This window comes from Corvus brachyrhynchos, unplaced genomic scaffold (genome assembly GCF_000691975.1).
Source record: "Corvus brachyrhynchos isolate BGI_N302 unplaced genomic scaffold, ASM69197v1 scaffold136, whole genome shotgun sequence".
NCBI classification, from domain to species: Eukaryota; Metazoa; Chordata; class Aves; order Passeriformes; family Corvidae; genus Corvus; species Corvus brachyrhynchos.
The window spans coordinates 6,199,622-6,222,603 of NW_008239080.1; the positions used below are offsets into that span (position 1 = coordinate 6,199,622).

A 22,982-nucleotide genomic window follows, 5' to 3' on the forward strand; every position below is an offset into this window, starting at 1 on the left:
AAAGATCATAATTTTTAAGTTCTCTTTGATACTAAGCAATAGAAAGTATACCTGAAAACATACTATTAAATATGATGACCTTCAGGAAGGGTTGGTTTATTTTTCAGAATTTTGAGAGGTAGTATAATGTGACACTATATAGTATTGTGCATCACAGGAATTTAAAATTACTTATTTCAGAACAAAGTTTTTTCTTCTCTTTAATTCTTTGTTTATCTCCTATATTATATTCTATAGCTATCAACTGTGGTTCTTCAAAAGGTAATTTTTTTCCCAGAATTTCTTAAACTATTGAATTAATAATCATGTTTAATGAGGCTGTGTACCATAATGACATCACATTTACAAGGACAAGCATTTTTAGATATATCAATTTTTAAAGTAAGCATATCTTAAATATATTTATAATTTTAGAAAATATATGTACATATATATTTTTCTATAGAAATACAGATATGTGTTAATGCAAAATCCAGAGGTGATTGATGCTGTGGAGTGAATTCTAAGACAGAGATCACAGAATATTCAGAGCTGAAAGGGACTCACAAGGATCAAGTGCAACTCTTAAGTGAAGGGTTCATATGGGAATTGAACCCCCAACCCTGGTCATGTTAGTACCATGCTCTGACCAACTGAGCTAATCTTGAGGTCAAGTGGTTCAAGTTCATGCTGCAATTCATTGGGTCAGAAGGAAGAGAGTAATGTCATTAAGATTCGCAGTGTATTGCCACCATTTTCATTGCCCAGCAGCTGTATTCTGCTCCCTCCATATTGTATGTATTCCTTATAAATGCAAAATACAAAAGATGTGCTTATTAGCATATGTGTGTGTACAGGGAGACCTCATATAAAAGGGGTTCATCACTCAGCTGGAACGGGTACACAGGCACACTCATGAACTGAAATCTTGGCTCCATGGGCACAGCTCCCAAACAAGTTATGAGATGTTCATCCTGTGTTTACATTACCATCTGCTGCTGCACAGTAATTCTTTTATTAACATACCACTATATCACTAACTTTACATCATTATATCAGTGAGATTTACCACAAACTCCATTAAATCATGCTGTTTCTCCTTGTCTGCAGGTAGGCAGTGTGTTTTCATTAAAATGGGAATAAAAACATGTCTCCAAAAGGAGAGACTGTGATACTCCCAGTTTTGGGGATGGACAAATGGAGCTGTCTATCCCCAAAGATTAGAGCAGTTGTCACTTCCAGCCCTAGTGGAAACACAGATTTAGTGCAAACGTGCAAAGGCAAAGGTTGATCAGCTGCTGCAAAAAGAATGTGAAATATTCTTAGTGGTGGTGTACCAAAAAGATTGCAGGTCAGGTTCCCACTCCCTGCTCATTCTTACCTTCTGCTCAGAAACACACACAAGCTTTGTCTGGGGCACATCAGCTCAGCAGACAGTTCAAGCTTCAGGAGGCAATCTTTGCTGTTCCAGAGAAGTATTACACCTAAAGATACCTCTAGAATTGGATTGGGTGTTGTGTTTGTAAGTAACTGTGTGAGGAATATGAGAAATGCAGTCCCAGGTGGAGTAACAGTGAAAATGCAGAAATGTTAGAAGAATATCCACAGTCCTGGGCAACCAGCTCTAGGTGGCCATGACTGAGCCAGGAGCAGATGACCTCCTCAAGTTCATTCCAACTGCAGCCTCTCTGTGACTCTGTGACAGAGTAACTACAAAGAAGGGGGACCTTACTCTTGTCTCATATGTATTGACATCAACCATTGGTTTTTTTTGGAGAGGAGTGATGATCTTGCATCAGACAATTGTTGGATGAACAGTACTGTGTGTGCAAAATGCCATACTTTCTCTTTCTAGTTTGGAAATTGTTTTCTTGCTTTTTATGTAATTTTGAGACTCCTGTGTCTCTCTGCCCAAGTCTGTCCAAAAGAACCTGCCGTGAGGGATCACGACCCTCACGGGTTACCTGGAGCTAATCTGAGCTCTTTCATGGCACAAACATTGTTCATGAAGATTATTTTTCCTTTCCTTTGGCAGTGCAGGTGTAATGCTGGATGGCATTACAAACGTATTTTATTCACTAATGGTCAGTGAGTTTCTGCCCAGAAAGAGGGTCGAAATGATCGTTAACTTTGGTAAGTTTTAAACTTCTTTCAGAAAAAACCCCAACCCAAATGTTTTTTTCCTTCTTGTTGAGGGGACTTACTCCATATGGGGGTGAAATAATCTCTGTGGGAGTAAATCATGGTCAGATTAGACCGGCAGAGCTGCAGAGGAGAGGGTTTTGTATCAGTATTAACAAGCTGTTAAAACCACAGCCAGATCCCAAACTGGCTGTTAAAACCTGCTGTCTGAAAGTGCCATTCCTCACCACACCTGGCCAGTCTTCTGTCTGCTCTTCCTCCTCATCTTCCTCCTGTTTGCCTCCAGTGTTGTGTCTGGGAGGGCCTGTCCCTGCTGTGCTTCTGTCCCCATTGCTGTTTCTCAGCACCGCTGCTTAGGCTCTCTTAGGTGGTTTCTTGGTGTTGGCCAACAGCAAGACTGTTCAGGACAAACCTTCAAAACAAGGGCCAACAGATTATAAAAGATGAAGTTTGGTCTCCCTACATTTTTAATTTTAAGGTGATGACTCAGTATAGTGATTAGCCCTGTATATATTTGTGCAACAAAAGTATAAATCAGAGGACCTCTGAATTTATATGAGCCAAGCTGACATAGTAACTATGTACATGGCCTGCGAGCAGCTATTTTTTGCAATTGTATTTAACATCCTATCTATAATATAGTCTGAAAAAATGTTTTGATTTGTTCTATGTAATGAAGCCTCCTTCTGCTCTCTAAATGAGACGTTCTTGAGGGCTTCCTTCCTTATCCTTGTTATGGCTGGACTGTTTTTATGAGATGTTTGGTCAGTGTTAATGGGTATGGGTAATACTAAAATACTCAGATGTGAGCACATAGTGAGCAGAAAATATTGCCTATCCAGTCGTATCCAGTTTAGTGTGCAGACACAACTTCCATGGAAGCATTTCCAACAAATTCCACAGCAGAAAATAAATGGAGTCTATGAGACAATATGAGTGAATGGTAAATGGTAGAGTGACTTGCCACCTCTGGGTGGAAGTGAGCAGAGGGTTAACATGAGCAGAAACTAAGGAGATGTGAGAAGATAGAGTGCACTTTAATGTTTAGCTTTTCCTCCCCTGCCAGTTGCCCTATGATGATATATGCCCTTTCACCCTCCTCAGAAGTTATGTTCCATCTGTATACTTTTACAGTGTCAAAACAGTTATAACTTACACCTATTTGCTGACCATTGGATCCCAGAGGTATAACTTTTGTTTCTATTCAGTTGCAGCTGAACCCAAGAGGGATCTTTTTTTCTGTCTTTTGCTAACCTTGAGGTTGTGTTGATCTGACATCCTGACTTTCACACACAGTCAGAAACCTGGCAATAATTGTTAGTTTTCTTTGTGATGATCTGTGATTATAGAAAAACAAAATTAAATGTGAAAAAAAAAAGGAAGTCTATTTACAGATGGTATCAAAATTTACTGGCTTTGCCAAAGGTGAGGCAAAATAGACATCATTGAAAACAGTAGATAAAATTAGCAACCTGAGGCACGGTGGTGTAAGCATTAGCTAATTTACCTATCCATTAGCTCAGAACTATGTAATAGAGGGATCTTTTCTCTGATTGGTTCTATTTTTCCAGGTAAAGATTTATTTATCACTGATGAAACTGAATGCAATCAGGAATTTAGTAGATTTAGATTAACATATGTATTTGTGACTGGACTGCCTTTGTAATACAGTGTGACTTAATAAAGAAACCACGGGGTCCTTACTTGTTAAAGATTAAATAGCACATATGCGCAGTTGTATCTTTTGTTGTGATTTGTGCTACAGCTGAACAACTGGAGTGCATAATTTGCATTTGTGAGGTTGAAAGATACAGTGCATCATACTGTCAAAACGATCAGAAAAAGAGGATTTTGAGGAATTGCTTCACCAGCTATCTTTTATGTTAGGATTGTGATAATACCCAAACTTAGACCCTCAAAGTTCCGTTCACTTCCAAAACTCAATCTCTTTGTCTGGTTACTTACTCCTCCTTGTATTGGCCGGGTTCAAGGCAGCATAAGAAAAGCAGGGTGTTGCTTTCCCACTTATTTTGCATCAATAACTGAAAGCCTTCCAGCATTTAATTATTATTGGACCAGCTGCAGTGCAGCACTTGTTTTGACTTGTTGAGCAAGTGCATTTGACTTCGAAGAAGGGTAAATTGAGTGAATAACACATGTTTAGCAATGAAATTTTTAACAAAACATTGGCTATTGAATGAAGACCAGCAATTTCATTAAAACTTCTATTTCATTGCATAATTTAATGTAAAGTAACAAGAAGGTATCATGGGTAATCTCACAGTATCCAGATCACCTGGAAGATTACATGTGAGAAAGCCAAGCCCAGTTATGCCTCTTTGATTGAGGCATTTCTTTATGTATCTGCTTATAAAAGTTGCTGGCAGGCACTGTTATATGATTTCTGGGATCTCTTTCTTTCTGGAAAAGCTGGAAGCTTTTAACTATTAACTGAGTTCTAATTCTTAAAATAAACCTTGAAAAAAAAAGAAACTTATCCTTTTATATATTCACTTATATTCTAGTATGGGTGTGACTTTCATTATTTACCTGGGTGTGTAACTTTTATCATTTACTTTCTATCACTTACTAACATGAGAACATTGCATGTGCATTTTGAGGGGATTAGAAAGTAGAAATCACATTATCTCAAAGTACACCTTAATAATATTTTAGTCTTTCCACTATTTTGAGTTTTTCAAATGTGTGTTAATTGGTAAGGATCTATGAGATCTTATTGACTACAATAACAAAATGAAGAAATGAACATTTTAGTAACAGAACAGCACTCTCAAAAGGTGTAATACTAAGTGCTTGGTTAAAATACATTAATATAGTCGAACTTCTTCGTTTTTTATAAAGAATGGGATATTGAAATGCATTTTTTGAGGGTTAAAGAAAGAAAACCAATAAGTGAAATATTTGCTTTGAAAAAAGGCAATGGGATTTTTGTTGGTTTGATTTTTTAATTTGCTTTCTCTTTTCATTCTTGCTCTAGATTCTGTTGCCATTGTTGAAGGTTTTATTCATTGACTTTATTTTGATTTGAATTCCTTTGCAATTCAAAGAGTTCAGTAATTCTGTTCAATTATGGAAGGGATGTTCTACCGTAAAAAATTTGGATTTGATAAACAGTATTTCATTTATTAAAACTGTCACTAGCTGCACAGTATTTCATCAAACAATTTTCATACTGCCTCTAATTTTGGTAAACAAAATAGGAAAATGTTGGTCATTGATGTCAGTAGCTGACCTGAAAATACAGAATTTAGTGAAATAACTCTAAATTTACAGCAATAGATCTAGCTGCAGCATATAACTGACCAAACTTTATTCTTTTTGTTTTGAAAAGAAAGTATATTTCATGTGAAAGTAATTTACATCATTATTTCAAAACCACAACTCTAAATATGTAATTACTTTAATTACGACAATACAATAATAATAAATGCAGAGAAACTCAAATATAAAGTACTGCAATAAAACAGTTTTTAAGAAACAGAACTGTTGCAATTAAAGAAAAATCTCCAGACTTGCCCTTTCTAATTAAGCAAAATCCCCACGGATAATGGAAACAGCTTTTCTTCAGTTTGAGGGGGATCCAAATGTGGGTTAAGTTTCTGACGATGACTTTTGTGTCCAAGATAGGGTATGTGTGGAATGTAATTTTGGGGACACCTATTTTCAACCTCTGCCTACATATTTCATGTGAGATATCACAGAATCATAGAATCATTTCTAATGGGAAAGGCCTTTAAGATCATTGTCTACAAGAATTAAACATTCACCAACAAGTCCACCACTTTGAGGGCTTCGTTTTGCTCCCTGTACCTGTCTTCCATCTCAGGTAGCTTGCACTCAGAGGACAACTGGTCCAGCTCTATTAAAGGGTGAGGCAAAGACGACATTAAGTACCTCAGCCTTTTCCTCATCCTTTGTCACTCTGTTTTTTCCCACATCAAATAGAATGGAGTTTCTCCTTAGCGTTTCATTTGTTGCTGATGTATTTACAATAACCTTTTTACTGTGTTTTAAGGCAGTGTCCAGATTACATTATAGTTGGGCTTTGGCCCTTCTAATTTTCTCTCTGCATAATCTCATGACATTCTTGTAGTCCTCCTCATTTCCTGTCCCTTCTTCCAAGGTGCATAAACTCCCCTTTATTTTCTGATTTCCAGCCAAAGCTCTTTCATTAGGCAGGCTGCTCCTCTTCCCCACTGGCTGGTCTTTCAGCACACAGGTCTTTAAGATTTCTCTCTTGAAGGATGTCCATCCTTCCTGGACTCCTTTACCCTTCAGGTCTGCCTCCCAAGGGACTCTGCCAACCAGCCTGCTAAACAGGCCAAAGTCTGATCTCAGGAAGTCCAAAGGAGCAGTTCTGCTGATCCCCTGCTTTACTTCTTCAAGAATTAAAAACTCCATTAAAGCTCCATAATTTTGTGTTTGCTGTGCCCAAGAGGCCTCCAACTATCACATCACCCACTAGTCATTTTCTGTTCACTAGCAGCATGTCCAGCAGTACACTTTCCTTAGCTGAATCCCTCACCATCTGTGTCAGGGATTTCTCTTTCACACATTCCAGGAACCTCCTAGACTGTTTTGTCTCTGCTGTGTTGTATTTCCAGCAGACATCTGGTAAGTTGAAGTCCCCCACGGGAACAAGGGCTGGTGATTGGGAGACTTCTCCCAGCTGCCTGTAGAACATTTCATCTGCCTCTTCATCCTGGCTAGATTGTATCTAAGAGACTTCTACCAAGATATCTGCCATTTACCTTCCTTCTGATTCTTACCTATAAACACTCAATCCTGCTGTCACCATAATTAAGATCTAGGCAATGAAAACATTCCCTAATAGAGAGGGCTACCTCACTGCCTCTCCTTCCTTATCCCTTCTCAAGAGTTTATAGCCATCTTTTACAGCACTTCAGTTGTGAGAGCCATCCCACCATGTTTCTGAGCTGACAACTACTTCATACTAAAAGGAAGACACACAATGGGGTGCATGACTCTGAAGTTTTGTAGTTAAAACCCTCACCTGAATGATTATGGTAATGTAAATGGTAAATATCAAATGTCAAATAATAAAGAAAAAGTCAAGTGTGGGAACAAAAACTTATTTTATTCTCATTTTGGCCCTCAACCCCTGCATTTCTTCTGTGCAATGGCTGAGGATGTCCCACTGCTGGGCTACTCAGCATCATGGCAGTTAGGATCCAGTCATTGAAATCAGCTGATAAGGATTGAAATGTCCTTTTACTGAGCAAAGACTATCTCTTACTCTGATTCTCTGGAGCTGCAGCACACTAAAGGGGAAATGTAGATAAACTGCTTTGTTCTGTTTACTGGCTGGTACAAGACAGCTGACCCTTAACAAACAGAATTTTCTCTCCACTGACTGTATCAGGCAGGTATCTCTGGTGTCCAAAGCAATGCTTTAAGGACAGGTGACTATTTTATCAGTTCCAATGTCTAGCTCAAAACAGATTTCCTGAGTTCAGATCAGGAATCTTACCATTCTAAAACACAAATTAAATGTCGTAAAGCAGTAGTGCTTAGAGAAGTAGAATTATAGTCTGCTACTTTTTTGTCTTTTAATCACCAGTTCGGGAAGTTATTTTTCTTCTTTCTTGGACTTTAAAATCCACTTGATTTAAAATCTTTTTTAGAAGACTGTATTGCTCATTCAATGACCAATGAGCAGAATGAAACAGCTGCTACTGACTTCAATATTAACTAGATTTTACATTTTTAGGACTTCCAGGGTGAAAAGATGAAAGGGATGCCTGCTGGGATAAGCTGATTTTCTAAAGTTGATATTAATTCTCTACAAGCCAAAAAAGTTACAAAGATTAAAAATATAAAAATACATCTTTCAGAATCTGTAACCTGGTGTCTCTCCAACTGAGAATGACATTCTAATGAATGTCCTTCTCTCAGATGCACTTCAATAAAATGTTTACACCTAGCATAGCTGTTTTATTTTGGCAGATTTTTTAAACACTGTATGCTTTTCTAGAATCCCTTTTCTCCTTTCCACACACCCTATAAAACATTTGTTGCCCTAATTTATAAAAGGTGAGTCACTTTAAACAGTCCCATCTATGATACTGGAATTTGAATGAGAGAAGAACAAGAATGAGGCAAACAGCTATTTGATGTCTGTCTTTTCACAGTAGCACAATAGCTAATTCCTAGGGCCTCTGACCTTTCAGTGTCCTGTAACAGAGTACTTGCATTAATCTGTTGCTTATCTGTCACCTACCACATTTGATATTTCCAGTCTCTGCTTTCAATTATCAGTCATTAGAGGCAGCACTGAGTAATTTCAGGAGAAAATGCCTGGAACCTTTGACCTGTTTTGGTCAGATAACCACAAATGTTCACTGTAGATAAACTATCATTTCATTATATTCAAGATGTAAATGAGTGTCGTTTGTAGTGTATCAGCTTACTGTAAACTTTATCACCTTGGAGTGATTAAAACTGACTGGTTTACTTAGTACTTATACAAAGAATTTCGAGTCAAACAGTGAAATCCAGTGAGATGAGTGTAAATGACCCTTTATAGTTACACAGGTCTGTAAAACCCTCCATTTTGCCTTGGTACATTTAGTAGTTAAAAAGTGACTTTAATTTGATTAGTGAGGCTTCACTGTTTGTGAACCTCCTTGGGACCCGGGGATCTTATATTGTAAAATCAGCTTATTATAACATATCTTTCAGCATATCTTTGGTTTGTTACCCATTTGCCAAAGCAGCTTTCACTTCACCTATGTGTCACAGCCACACACCAACATCTTCAGAAAAAGTGAAGCACATATCAGTGTGGAGCTAAGCACTAATGAAAGAGCACATCTAATAGTCCCACATGCACTATGACCTAAACTCTTTGCTAGCAGTTTTTATATTTTTAAGTTCAGTTAACATAATCAGATACTTATAGCTGAATTTCTAAAATACTGATTACTAGTTATACAGTCTATCCATATGAGTACTTTGGATATTTTTTAGTTGTTGTTTTTTTTTTCCCCCCATAAGATAAATAGTTTTCTTAACGAAAATCACTGCATGATATTTTCTCTTGGTGTAAAAGAAGACCCTTTTTCCAAAATACCTTTTTCATGTAAATTTGACTTTTTTCTTGTCAGAGTTGGACTTAGTGTTAATACAGTGTGAATGTTTCATCAGTTTGCCACATGGGTGGAAAATATCATTCTTTCCCATCTTACACACAGGTGTTTGTGATATTCCCCTGAGCCATGATTTGTCTGATGTAACCATAGTGCTGCATATATTAGTTTCAGGTGGTATAAAAATAATTTAAAAGTCAATGCAAAGAATCCTCACCAATGAGAGCAAAGGAATAATTTTTTTGTAATCAGCATTTACCCTAATATTCAACATAGTTTTTACTTAGAAAAATTATATTCCTCCAATGATTAAAAGAATACTTACTGATTTTCTGGTCAATTGGTTTTTAGATGCTGTGATTCGTCCCACAGAAACGCAGATGTACTGAGCAGGGCTGGAATGACATGAGAATATTCTGAAAGGATTGAATACTTGAAAATCTTAACCTGTGTTTTTCAGGCTGCCAGTGCTGAAAAGCTCTCGCCTGTGAAAGAAAAGTATTTCAGAAGTCTACTAAGCATTCACAGTCTTGCCTAACTAGGCATTTATTAGATGCAGAAGGGATCAAGATTTGTGTAGTATTTTCACTATTAAAATATTCAGTATCATTAAATAATATTTTACTTTTTTAGCTTGGCTACCATTCTAACCATTGATCATTATTGCAACATCACCATCACCATCTTTTTCAGTCTGCTATGTAATGCAAGATTTTAACTTGTCTACATTTGTACACTTTTTTTTTTCTTTGTACATTGGCTGACATAAATTTGCAGTTAGAGATTCTGGCTTCATTGTGGGGAGTGGGACCTCCTTGAACTCAAGGGTTTTTGCAGTGCTGTTCAGTGCCTGTTTCCTACAACACTTCACTTCTGTAGACTGTTGCTACTCTGAAGTCCTGGCCTGCCTGTGAATGTTGTCTTGAACCAAAGAAATGTTGAACTCATATCCCTTTCAGATGACAGTGCTGCATCTTCCTTAGGTATATACATGGAAACACAGACTAGTACTACATGTGTGAGTTGTAACTATTACTTTGAGGCCCATCAGAAAGTGGCTATCAGTATTCTTTCAGCAGTTGTGAGTGGTCCTGAGAGGACCCCACTGATGCTATTAGGGGTATTATGGAGGTTTCTGTCCAAACTATAACATATAGGGAGACAACTACTGTTTCCAAACTGATGTTACTAATTAGAAAGTACTTGGTAGAAACTAGACAAAAAGAAGCTTCAAACCCAAATAAAAATCAATCAGTCCAGGAGCAGTGGCATTTAAACCTTTTATTCAGTGTCTAATTATTCAGTGTTTACTTGTAGTGAGTAGTGCTTAGTTACCCATGCACGCTGGTAAATACTTTTTGAATAAATACTATCCAGAGACAGCAGAAAGGGTTGCTACACTAAGTCTGTCTTACATAGTTCTCATTTGAAGGTTACTGACATATCTGTTCCATGACAGTTTTGAAACGCTCAGTTATAACCTCAGAAACTTGCAGCAGACTCTTTGTATTAGAAAAAACCCTCTCGGCTCAGTGCTTTTGCATATGCTAATCTCTGCCAAGTTCCTCTGAAATGAAAGGCTTTACATGGGTATTTAAAAAAAAAAGCAAACAACTCCCAAACCTCAAGTCAGATCTCTGTATATATCTCACAGTTTAGAACCGGGCAGTGGAGCTGCTAAATAGACTGTATCCTGTTTCTCTTCAGCAGCAGCCCATTCATCTTCAGGTACAGAGCAGCCAGTTTACATGCTTCTGCTGCTTTTCTGCTTTACTTTTTCTACATAGTGTTCGATGGCAAACCCATGTAAGCTAAATATGCGCTTGAGCCAAGTGAACCTCACACTTAGCAGACAATTTTCCTTTTGTCAGCCAGGAGAAAGTTCATTTTCACTGAAGATAAAGTGTTCTTATTGCCTATATATTTTATTTTTGGTGGTTCTTAAGGCAACACATACTTGTACATAAAAACAACCTAATGAAAACAAGGAGAGTTTACATTTTTGGAAAGGTGACAGGGAATTACACTGTAAAGGACTAGCTACGTGACCACAGGTGATTTAACTCGCAACTACTGCTCTGAAAATAATGTTAAATCCTTTTTCTTCAATAGCTCTCACTTTAATATGTCCATAACTGTACACTTGTATGTACAAAATCATTTTTTTTCCTTTTAGTGCATTTCTATTTTGTAAGACAACATATACATTATAATAATACAGATATGCAGGTTTATATAAAAAATTATATAATCATATGTATATACATGCGAACATACACATTATGTATGTAGAAAAAATTGTTTGGAAGAGATGTATATATGACCATGTAAATATAAATATCGTAATAATTTACACATTATTTATACATGTAGCATTTAGTAATCCAAATGTGTGCTTTTTCAGAACTGACATTGTTCCTCCCTCAGATCTGAGGACTACAATGCAATAAAAGAGCTGGGGTTACAGGAGGGAGTGTTTAGTGAAGCTGGGTGCAGCCATAAATGCTTAGTTGGTTGTCTAAACCAAATTCCAACTCTGAGTTTTAGACTTTGTCCACCATCAGTAAAACAACGCACCTATGTCATGAGGCAGGTAGAACTTTTCCAGAAGAGAGAAATTCTGTCATCCCACAGAGCACAGTTTATTCATAGGTCAATGATACATTGTACTCTGTGGAAGTGGAAACCATGGATCATTATCCTTTCCACATCCTTAAAATCTGAAGTATTAATCCCATAAGGTGATCATTAGCCAGTACTATGGCCTGTAGTGTCCGTTTCCACATCAAAACATATATTCCATTGCAAAAGTTGCTCCTAACTCAGAGTCAGAACTGCAGCAGACAATGGAATTAGACCCAAACCAATTGTAAATTAAAATCCTCTGGTTTGTTCCTCTTAAAATTCTGTAGAAACCTCAGTTAGGCAATAATGAGATTTACTTTTTTATTTTAAAAAGTGGCAGTGTCAGAAGCAGTAGGAGCTGCACCTGCCCACCCAGAACAGGTTTGAGGGGACTTCTCAAGCCAGAATTTTACTTCCTGTGCTGCTGGGATGCCAGAACCACTTGGCCCTGACCCTCAGTTCCTTCTTCTGACCACTGGAAAGCTGATGTGCATGCCATTAGAGTACAATTTGTGTTAATTTATACGACTTAACTGCTTCTTAAGTATAAAGTTGTTGCAGCGCACTTTAGTACCACTTTTATTATGTTAAACGGAAATGAGCTGCATTCCTCTCATCAGCCTGGTTATTAGTGGCAATTAGTATTTTCCAAAGTCATCTATAGTTCTGACATTGCTATTGCTGTGCTTATGGCTACACTGAAGTCCTAAATCCTGTCACAGCTTTCAGTTTGTCCATATTTCTAGCTACTTTACAACATGCCCCCTTTCAGCTTTTCTTGATATTCTTTCCACTCCAGCTTCTGGAATTTATGTAAAAGCCACAGAGGTTTTTTCCTTTTGAACTGAAGACACTGGGCTGCTGGAATTTCCTTTAACTGGAAGTATGTCTGGGCTTGTGGTTTTATTATTTGCACAGTTTTATATTGTCATGTTTGTTTACCCCCAAACAGAGGGAATGCTGAATTAATCATGGGAAATAGGCATTTGTTTCACATCTTTAATTTACACTGAATTCTCTTTCTCACAGTTGAAAGGGACAAGGATTTCTCCCACCACCGAAGGCACTACAAAGAATTTCGCTTTGACCTTACTCAGATCCCTCACGGAGAGGCAGTGACGGCAGCCGAATTCCGGATATACAAAGATCGGAGCAACAGCCGCTTTGAGAATGAAACCATTCAGATTAGCATATATCAGATCATCAAGGAGTATCCCAACAGGTACCCTCTTGGCATGAACTCATCACATGTTGAATACCATCCCATTTGCCTGTCTTAAGTGGGAAGCAATAATCAATCGTAAGCGTACACCTGACAAGGCATCGTTGTTACCACTGTGGCTTGTGCAGTATTGATTGTTAGGCAACAACAGTAAACACTGAACAGGAATAACACTTATCTTAAATGTGATTTATTCCAGCTTTATGTCCAAGTTCAGTTCACCAGATAATCTGCCCATGCACAGAGCAGGTGAGGGTTAATGTTCTCAGTGAGCAAATGGTGGTGTCCTGTGCACAATCTAAGTGTCTGGATTTGGGAAAAGCACCATTTGCTGACACTGAGGTACTACAAGCCAAGATCCACTTAGCTCCTTAGAGGCAGAAAGACTGTGTAACTTTGATTACTTTTGAAGAAGCATGGCTTTTTTGCTTGTGTTTTACAGTTCTGCAGAATGTAATTAAAAGATAAACTCATGCACTAACTTTAAGATGACGTGCATACTTGACACATAACTTTCACCATAACTGAAAATCATAGAATCATCTAGGTTGCAAAATATCTTTGAGATTGAGTCCAACCATAAACCTAACACTGCCAAATCTGCCATTAAACCACATCCCTAGGTGCCACATATGATGTTGCACATGAGCAAATCCCTGAATTTGAGTTTGCAGAGCTCCGTGTATGACATGCTTCCAAGACTCTACAAGATCTCAGTAAATTAGCGGATTTCACCAGGCAAAGTAGCCTGAAAATTATGATTGAAAACTAGTATCAATTCCAAGATGATTCTTAAAAAGCTACATAGACCCAAAATGGGGGGATTGAAATTAAATTAGTTCATGTCTTTTCTCAGAAAAGTGGGGGAAAAAAGTTCTGTTTTACGATAAACAAAAATTCGCCTTCATCTTGGAACTGATAAAACATTTCTATCCCAGGAAGGTTTGGCAAAACCAAAGAAAATGTCAGCTTAAACTTGCAGAATATCCTGGAGGAAATAAAAGCCCCATCACCAGTTAGCTTGAAGGCTGGGCCAGAATTCAAATCTCTTTTCTGCCCAAAGAACCTTGAGCTTGTACCCTCCAGAGATCTCTGAACATCAAGTTATAAAATATTTATGGCTATAAACAGGGATTCATTTTATACCAATGGAAACAACAGGAGGGAAAGCACTCATCCTTCCAGAATACCTAGTAAATTTGGGGATGAAGAAAACAGTGTGGGTTTTATTTTTTTTTTTACCTCTATCTTCAGCTTCCCAAAAGTTGTTTTGACATAGGTTCTAAAAGAAACTTCTTGGAGGAAGGAATAAAGCAGGAAGGAACAAAACACATCTTTTTGAAGCATACAGGTCGAGGCTGAGGTGATGAAAGCTCTTCACTGGAGCACTCAGTTTTTTTATTGAACTAGTAGGAAAAGTTATCTTTTCTAAAACTTTTGATGTTTTCTTTTTTAGTTTTTTAATATTTTCACAGTAGGTGGTTTGTATTCTATTTCAGAGAAAGCAAAACTGTTTACCACTCTGATGAAAATCACAGTTAATATTATCTGACTTGTTCAAATGACAACTGTCTCTGTGAAGCCATTAAACAAGGCTTTTGACTTCTTTCAAGGCATAACCAGAAATTTATAAATGCTTTATATTTGCATTTATAATCATAAAAGTCCCCTGTCCTTTAATGGAAGCATGATGCTGAAAGGAGGAGCAGGGAATGATATGCCATGCACTTGATTTCATCAGTGTTAACTACAGAAACTTTGATGTAGAATAAGTGTTTCTCTCCTATTGTTGATTTTGACAGTTTCTACTCATATATAGAGATATTATAGGCAACTGCGTCAGTGGAACAGGATGGGAGAAGATCTCAAGCTCTTCACAGTTCAAATTAGAAACAAGAAAACTTTTCCACAAGCCCCTTACTGTTTCCAGACAGAAGAGACCCCAAGATGAGCTCCCAAGAATTTTTTTTCCAACAAAGCCACACCTTTTGTTTTTGGGCCCAGACTTCACTCCTTCTTTTCTTGACTTTGTCACCTCAGGTTTGTCCTACATATGTACAAATTTTCAGAAGCTGCAACTACAGAATGGGAGAGTGAGAGAACTGTGAAGATGGGGAAGCACTGGAACATGTTGCCCATGAAAGTTGTGAATACCACATTCCTGGAAGCTTTCAAGGCCGATTGGATGGGGTTTTGAGCCACATGTCCTAGTGTAAGGTGTCCCTGCCCATGGCAGGGGGGTTCGGACTTGATGATCTTTAAGGTCCGTTCCAACCCAAACCATTCTGTGATTCTGTGATTCTATAATGTCCCACAGTCCTTACTAGTGACATTGCACAGCAAAACTACTCCTCCCCCCTTCTTTGCTTTGAACAGGAAACCTGGGTGTCTGACAGGGCTCTGCAATCCCAAACACAGTCCTCTAATATTTTCAGGCAAGGAGTGATCAGGGTTCAGGTCTTCCAAGTTGCATACTAAGGATTGTGCTGTAGTCTCAGGCATTTTTCTGTCTCTATGGCAGCACGGCTACTGAAATGGGTGTGCTTAATTCCATTGGAGTTTGCTGAAGTTCCACTCTCTGGGATTGAAGTTTTCTATTTGGTCTAAGGAAGCATGTGCAGCACAGCCCATGGCAGGCTGATTTCCTATGGAGCCTTGCCAGTGTTCTCCTACCCAGATCTTTTCTCATGACAAAAGTATACTCCAACATGCCAAATCTTTGTTCATGTTTTGGTGGCAGCTAGCCACTAATTTAAGTAAACCCTGAGGGCTCTTCCCGCATTAGGGAATCCTCAAGTGGCAGTAAGATACAAAAGCAGGTTTCTGGAATGAGGCGAGAAGTAAAACAGCGTTATTGGGATGGCCTATTACACTGTAATGATTATGTGATCTGATCAAGAACTGTTCTGGGTTTCAAGGAACATACAGATGGTTTGTTCCACCTTTACTTCCTTAAGTGACCCAGGAGATGTGGAGCTACTTAGACATTCTGCCTGCAGCCTCTTTGCTGAAATTCTTGACTGTGGTAGCATTTCTCCTGGAGACAGCTGGTCATTGGGGACCAGACTGAAATCACTAAACTTAAACAGCCTCCGTAAAGGTAAAGCCAATCAGCTGTATTCTGCCTGAATATATTCACAGTAACATTTCAGGCTATTTACGACACAATGCCTTAGTTTTTTATTACGTGTTGTGGGCTATTTTTTAAATAGAAATATTTTTTTAAATTACAGCCAAAATTTGCAGCTGTTTTTCATTTCAAGTGTGACTGTTTTTTTCCTTTCGCAGAATAAAGGAGAATTTTAAAATTAAAAATGTCACAAAATGTGATGAGTAGTTTGAATGAATGACACGAGCTAATGGGGGAACCCTGATCCCAGAACTCCTGCTGCCTTTTCAGTGGTCATGTTTTCACCCTATGTTTGTATCAATTGGGAAAGAAGTTGGTTTTTCCCTAACAAATACTTTGAATTTCTGTAGTAGCATGCTGTTATGTGGGCTAAATCATTAGTATTGGTCCAGATACATTTTCTCTGTTCTCCTATGTGCTCTCAAGAATCAGTTCTGGTTTTCTCTAGGTATCCCCAACTCACTTTTTTTTCATTTGCTAGTTAATGAGTAAGAGCAATCTGTCTCTATTTAAAGTCTATTACCTTAGCCAGATCACTATCCTTGCAGGAGGACAAACAAGAAAATTGACATATCAATACCAAAGACACTTTAGTTGGAGTTTCTACTACAATACAAAGTAATAAAGTCACATTGAGGAAAAATTTGTCCTTCATAGGAATTTCTGGACTGTACCATTTGTAGCGCCTTATTTGGCATGGGAAACATTGTGCATCCTGACTTTTGAGAACATTTAGTATCAATCCTGGATTTGGAATGGAAAGACTGTATATGGGAAAGCATTATGTATTCTAGGAGGAGAAAAGACAAGTGTGGAATTATATCACTGTGATATTGTAGTATTTTCTATTCCAAACAATTTTACAGTTTTCTATTAAATATACTGAGTGATGCAAAAGTATTTCTAAATAAACATCACAAAGACTACTACAGTCAGAATTAAACTTTGCAGGTTTAAAGTTCTGATAAAACTACTTATTAGAGAAAAAAGTTGGCATTTAAGAGTCCAGAGAGTACTATTTATGAGCTTGTGGTACATTGTTAATTTGTTCAGTGCTAGCAGAGCAGGTCAGGCTCTTTTGAATGGTAAGATTTTCTTCATGTTAGCTCCAGAGGGGGAATGTATGTTTTCTCCTTGTGTGGTCATTAGCACAGTTCTACTAGAATGGAAGTGATAAGAGCCCAGCAAAAGATTGTCCTTTAACAGAAGGAATAAAAAAGGTGACTTGAATAAAAGCCCTTTCAATTCCTTTTTTTTTTTCTTTTAATAATCTTCTTTTATAATTTCTGAACTCTTTAACCTGGTTTTGCAGATATATCTCACATGTAAGTAAACATATGCTTGTTATAGTTAATTTGGTCTTATTTTCCTCAGTATTTAGCAACCACAGTTTCAAAAGGTGCACTTGAAACTTTTTTCAGTATCAGACCTTCTAGGTGCATTTACTGTGTTTAGATAAGACAGGAACTAAGGTGTCATTGCGATTAAGCACTGTAAGAATACAGTGACAAGAACACTAGAAATTTTAAATCCACTTTTTCCACAAAAATTCTATTCTATTCTATTCTTTCTGTCTGTCTTTCCTTTTAAAGCACATATTCATTCTGTCTGTAAGGCAATGGTACGATTCCCAGATCTATGTCAGCCAAGTCTGAGTTCAGCTGACTTGTACAGTAAAAAAATAGAATAAAACATTTTTTCTTGTATCTTACTGTTTTGACTACTATTTATGGCATAAAAGACATAGATTTCTGTAACTATAGATTTAGGTTTAAAAGGTTAAATGGTGAAAACAGCTTTTAATAATGCACACTGCTTTGTAGAAGCATGTAAAATGAAACTGATGAGAGTTAAATATCTTGGGTTTAGTCTGGTCATTGTAGTAAACTATTTGTAATAGAGACGATGATCTGGAACCAATTGTGTCAGGAGATATGTGAAAACAGAAAAAATAAATGACCCATGCAAAAAATTTAGTAACACAATTATACTAACTCCCCTGAGCAGCCCTTCTGAATTACTGGAAGATTTCACGGGAACAAATTTGAAAATATACCAGGGAACTGAGGGTTAAAATGTAATAATTATATTATTGAATATATATGTAATTTCTGCTTTGATATAGAGCCTTATTTTCTAAACATCTGTAGTAATAGGAAACGGTCTGAACTGCCATCTATTCTAGTTTTGTCATAGGATACAGCTGCTGTGATATGTTATTAACAACAGATCTTTTTAGCAACGCTATGCCTCTGAGTTTTAGTTGAAATTGGAATGTGATTTTGACATTTTTTGTCTTTTACACTGAAAGGTTTATAAAAGTTAATTTTCCTGAGACTTTCTGATGTTGAAAGATGAATTTTTTATACACAGCCTCAATTATGTATTTTGTGTAGTTATATCAGGAAACTGTATTTTTCAGATTTTCCAGAGCTGTAGGTTTTTACATGCTGAAACTTATTTCAGAAAGGCCTCTTAGGGGAAATACCTGTATTATACTTAACAACTACTTGTTAGCTGCAGCACATGCTGTACTGTGTCATAATGAGGATATGTTAAATGATTATTAATTTGGACTCCAAGAAGTTATTGTCAGCAAGGAAATTCAGGACAAAAATAATAACATTTGAATGCCTTAACTCTATTTTCTTTAACTTAGGGATGCAGACTTGTTCCTGTTAGACACAAGAAAGGCTCAAGCTTCTGATGTGGGCTGGTTTGTCTTTGACATTACTGCGACCAGCAATCACTGGGTCATTAATCCACAGAACAACCTGGGCTTGCAACTCTGTGCTGAAACTGGGGACGGTAAGATTGAAGCCACAGATCATAATGCCATGTATGCTCTTGTCATACCTTGCTGGGACTCTTTTCTGGATGGGTGTTTTTTGACTTGACCGGGTGATAATTCACTGAGAGTTTATAAGCAAACAACACAAATCTTATCCTGCTGTTGCTGTGGTCTGAAAGCTTTCTATTACTTTTAATTCTGTAGAAGATGTCAATTATAAAACTAACTGAATCAAGTGAAATTGGGTTCAGGAGAAGTGCTCCTACATATGAAATTCAGTTCCATTTTAATGTTCTACCACTGATGACTACACTCATGAAACTCAGACAAATTTGCAGAACTTTCTGGGCGGAAGCATGGAGAAAGTTAAAAAATAACCTCAGAGCTGTTCAGAAGGCATAGCATCTGTTGATATTGATGTTGGAGAAAGGTTAACAATAGGGAAATGTGGGAACTGTTTTTCTTTAATTTAAAAAGATATTCTTTTTTATCTTGAAATGGGTTAGAAATTTGAAATCTTGAAAATTTTAGTTAGCTGAAAATTAGAAAAACCACTATCAAAACTGAAGTCCAAGCTGTGTGAGGTTTTAGTACAAATTTACTGGGCTACTGTGTTATTCACAGTTATGCTCTTCATTAAATTTGAAAATGCATCTCAATGCAAAACAATATTTTTAGAAGAAATGTTCTTTACTTAGACTTTTTAGAAACTAATAAAAAGAGACTTATATACTGTTTTTTCTGTGATGGTTCACTTAATCCATACCACTTTACAAGCAAACTCAGATTTAACTCTTTTTGTCAAAAAGCTTTCTATGTCAGAGGTCAAGGGATCTATGATGGCAGTTAATCTAAACCTTAGCTGACATAATGTTAATGAGTAGCAGAAGAAACCCTGGTGTAAGGATTAGTGTTTTTTTCTTTGTTCTGGCTACATTTTCTCATTGGTTTTGATCTAAATTCTCCCTCAGGCTCAGCTGGGCTGTGAACAAAGCATCTCATACTTTTTCAGCAAGTGCCCCGGTTGCCAGAGAGTTATGCAAAAACTGTCCTTTAGGCACGATGCTTAATAAGGGAGCTGGCAGGCTTGCACCAAAGCACATGGCCATTTCATCTGATGTTACCTTTACGGTCAGAGTACAGTCAGTGGACAAGAGAGGCACCAGTACAAAGTAGACCACATTGTTGCTGCCTTCAACCAGCCTTTAAAGGCACCACTCCTGAGCCTGGGCTGCATAGGGAGTACATCTCTTAGGCAGCCTGGTTTAGTGAGGCCATTTTAAAGCTCTTACAATTCTGGGGACACCTCCGTCAGGAATCCAAATTAGGTGGGCTGGCTTCTGGCCAGCTTTCCTGCTCCAGAATAAACTCCATCCTTGCTTTTTTTTTTTTTTTTTTCCCAGGAGATTTGAACAGAGAAATTGTTGAAAATTAAATATCCATGAAAGGCATTCATTAAGAAACCCTGCCACCAGCAACTTTTTGGTTCTAGCCTCAAAATTACATCCGTTCAGTAAACTACAGGGAAGTTTGTATGCGTAAAAGGAAACCTTTAGGTCAATACACTGAAGAAATTGTAAAATAATAGCTCAGGGAAATATTTCCCCTGTCCTACTCCTAAGATCAGAAAGGTGATAGATAATTTTCTATTTTAAGTTCCAAAGCCACAAGCAGCTTTACCTTTTGCATCTTACCTCTTTGACTTAATATAGCTGCTTCACTGAAGAAGGAATTTGCCTTTTCCCTCACTTTCTGTTCCCTTTTTCAGTTTATTCGTCCAAGGAGTCCAGTTCTGTGGACTAAAGTTTTCAAAACTATAGGATAGACCTGTGCTACACAACTTCAGCTTAGCACAAGCAAAATCATCCTTTCATGCTCCTACAATTTTGCTCTTAAGGCTTTGATTATTTTTATTGGGTTGCTGTTACTTCTGGAAGCTATTAGAAACACCAGCAGTTAAATGACACGTTTGTGTACAGATGGAACATGAATTTTTATACGACTCAGTATGTAGCAGACTCGGTTCGTAACCCAGAGAACCCCACCCACCCTCCCTCCAACCGGTTCTCTGTGAGAGCTCAGGGACTGGTTCAAATCAACTGAAAGACCTTCCCTTGGCTCAAGTGAACTTCAGGCCAGGCAGGTCTGAAGCACATTTCTTCATGCCTCCAGCTGTCAGCTGAGTTTACAGGAGGCATAGGACTTCTGCCCCCATAACTGGAGAGATATTTATGATAAGACCTGATCCATTAACCTTTCTATTGCAACAAATCATTAAACTAAATGGAATTCTATTAAGCAAGAGAATCCCTGATTGAGTTATTCAGGTGCTACACTGTGGATAATCAAGTCTGTAAATGCATACTAATTTTCCGATTTACTCATACAGCCAATAGGGGATGCCAATAGTGGCTGAGACTCCAGGGTACGACTACTTTGTTATCATTACCATTAAAAGTAATCTTTCTTACAGTTATCTATCAGAGACATTTTAGGCAATTACTTGTGTAGATATATTTCTTTGGATCCCTGAAGATGGCACATAAATAATAATAATGTCTACATAAGGAATAAAAAAATTTTGTAACTATTTAACATAACAGTGTGAAAAAAAAAACTTTGGAAAAATGTCTGGTTGCTGCAATTCATATTTTTCCCCCTTTGAAAACCCTGAAAAACTACAAAAGCCACATGACATTGGAATGTGTTCTCTTTTTTCTTTAGGACAGTATTTGGTATCATACGTCTCATTTTAGCATGAAATGTAGACTTTTTCTCTTAATGGGACATTTTATTTTGAACAGTAAGAATAAAGGTTTGCATGACACATATGGAAGCTGTCAACATATAATGCACTGTTTCCCTGAGGCCATGGTAAATTAAGGATCAGGTTTTTTTGATTCTCTTTTTTAATGTATCCTCAACATTCAGCAGCATCCCCTTTTGGCTGATTCCCTCCTTTTGACACCAAAACTCTGTTATGATTCAAACGAGAGGTGATCTTTTTCATGCTGATGGATGCATGGGTGTTGGAGGAATTGCAGCGTGAAATCAATGCAGATGCACAAACAGTTTGAAAAGCTCCATGCAATGCTTTTCCCATAGATATACCATATGTCTCCTAAGGCTTAAAACATGTTCCAGTGAATCAGCATCTTTATATTAACATTTAGCATTTTTATAAGTGGACGTTAGCAGTGGTCTGAACATCAAGTTTGCTGAAGGGGTATAAACAGCTACAAGAATAATCCTTTTTCTGTTTCTGTCATTGCTGAGGAGAATCTAGAGTTGTTTACAGAAAATGGGAGAGGGAGATAACATGAAATGATGACTGTTGGTGATCCACAGAATAAAATGGATTCCAAATACACAGCTGTCAGTACAACATCCTGTAGCCCCACAGTCATGTAGTTCTGTGCCTTTTATTAGATTTCTGCAGCTCTCAGTTATTTTCCATCTACCCGCACATCAGAGCAGAAGAAACGTGGTGACTTTGAAAAGCCAAAGCAGATTAAGGTGATTTCTGTTGCCACATAGTCCCATAGAAGGTTTCTTTGGTCTTTCCTGCTGTTTGAGGTGGGCAGGCAGCAGGAACCCTCAGCTCCCTGACTCTGAGTCTTACTTTAAATATTTTTTTTCCTCAGAGCAAAGGGAAACTTGAAAAAAATAGGTTCCTTGATCCAAGTGAACTCTGTGGAAGGCCAATTCTCACTCCATCATGTATTTGGGTACACTCTGATCTGTGTCCCTGGAAGGGGGTTTGGATCTTAACCCTACATGAGGCATGAAGGATTGGTGAAGTTCTTCTCCAGAGATGTTGGGGAAGAAACCAAAAAACACACTCCCTCTTTTTTAGCCTCTCTTCCTTTTAGCCTGGATCTTTCAAGGTCCCTTTCACTAACTAAGCCTTCAGAAAGGCAGCACAACCATGTTCTTGGTGCCGCATGGAGTGGCTGGGGTGGG

General features: G+C 37.7%; 1 protein-coding gene across 2 annotated transcripts in view; it reads left to right on the plus strand.

Annotated features, from left to right (window-relative positions):
• BMP5 (bone morphogenetic protein 5) overlaps positions 1-22,982 on the plus strand; it is a 55,910-nt gene that overhangs the window by 11,989 nt on the left and 20,939 nt on the right. For both annotated transcript variants that reach the window (XM_008637632.2, XM_017739330.1), the window contains 2 exons: positions 12,906-13,098; positions 18,888-19,036. In XM_008637632.2, the coding sequence (XP_008635854.1) occupies positions 12,906-13,098; positions 18,888-19,036 (342 nt within the window). The remainder of the gene's footprint in view (positions 1-12,905; positions 13,099-18,887; positions 19,037-22,982) is intronic.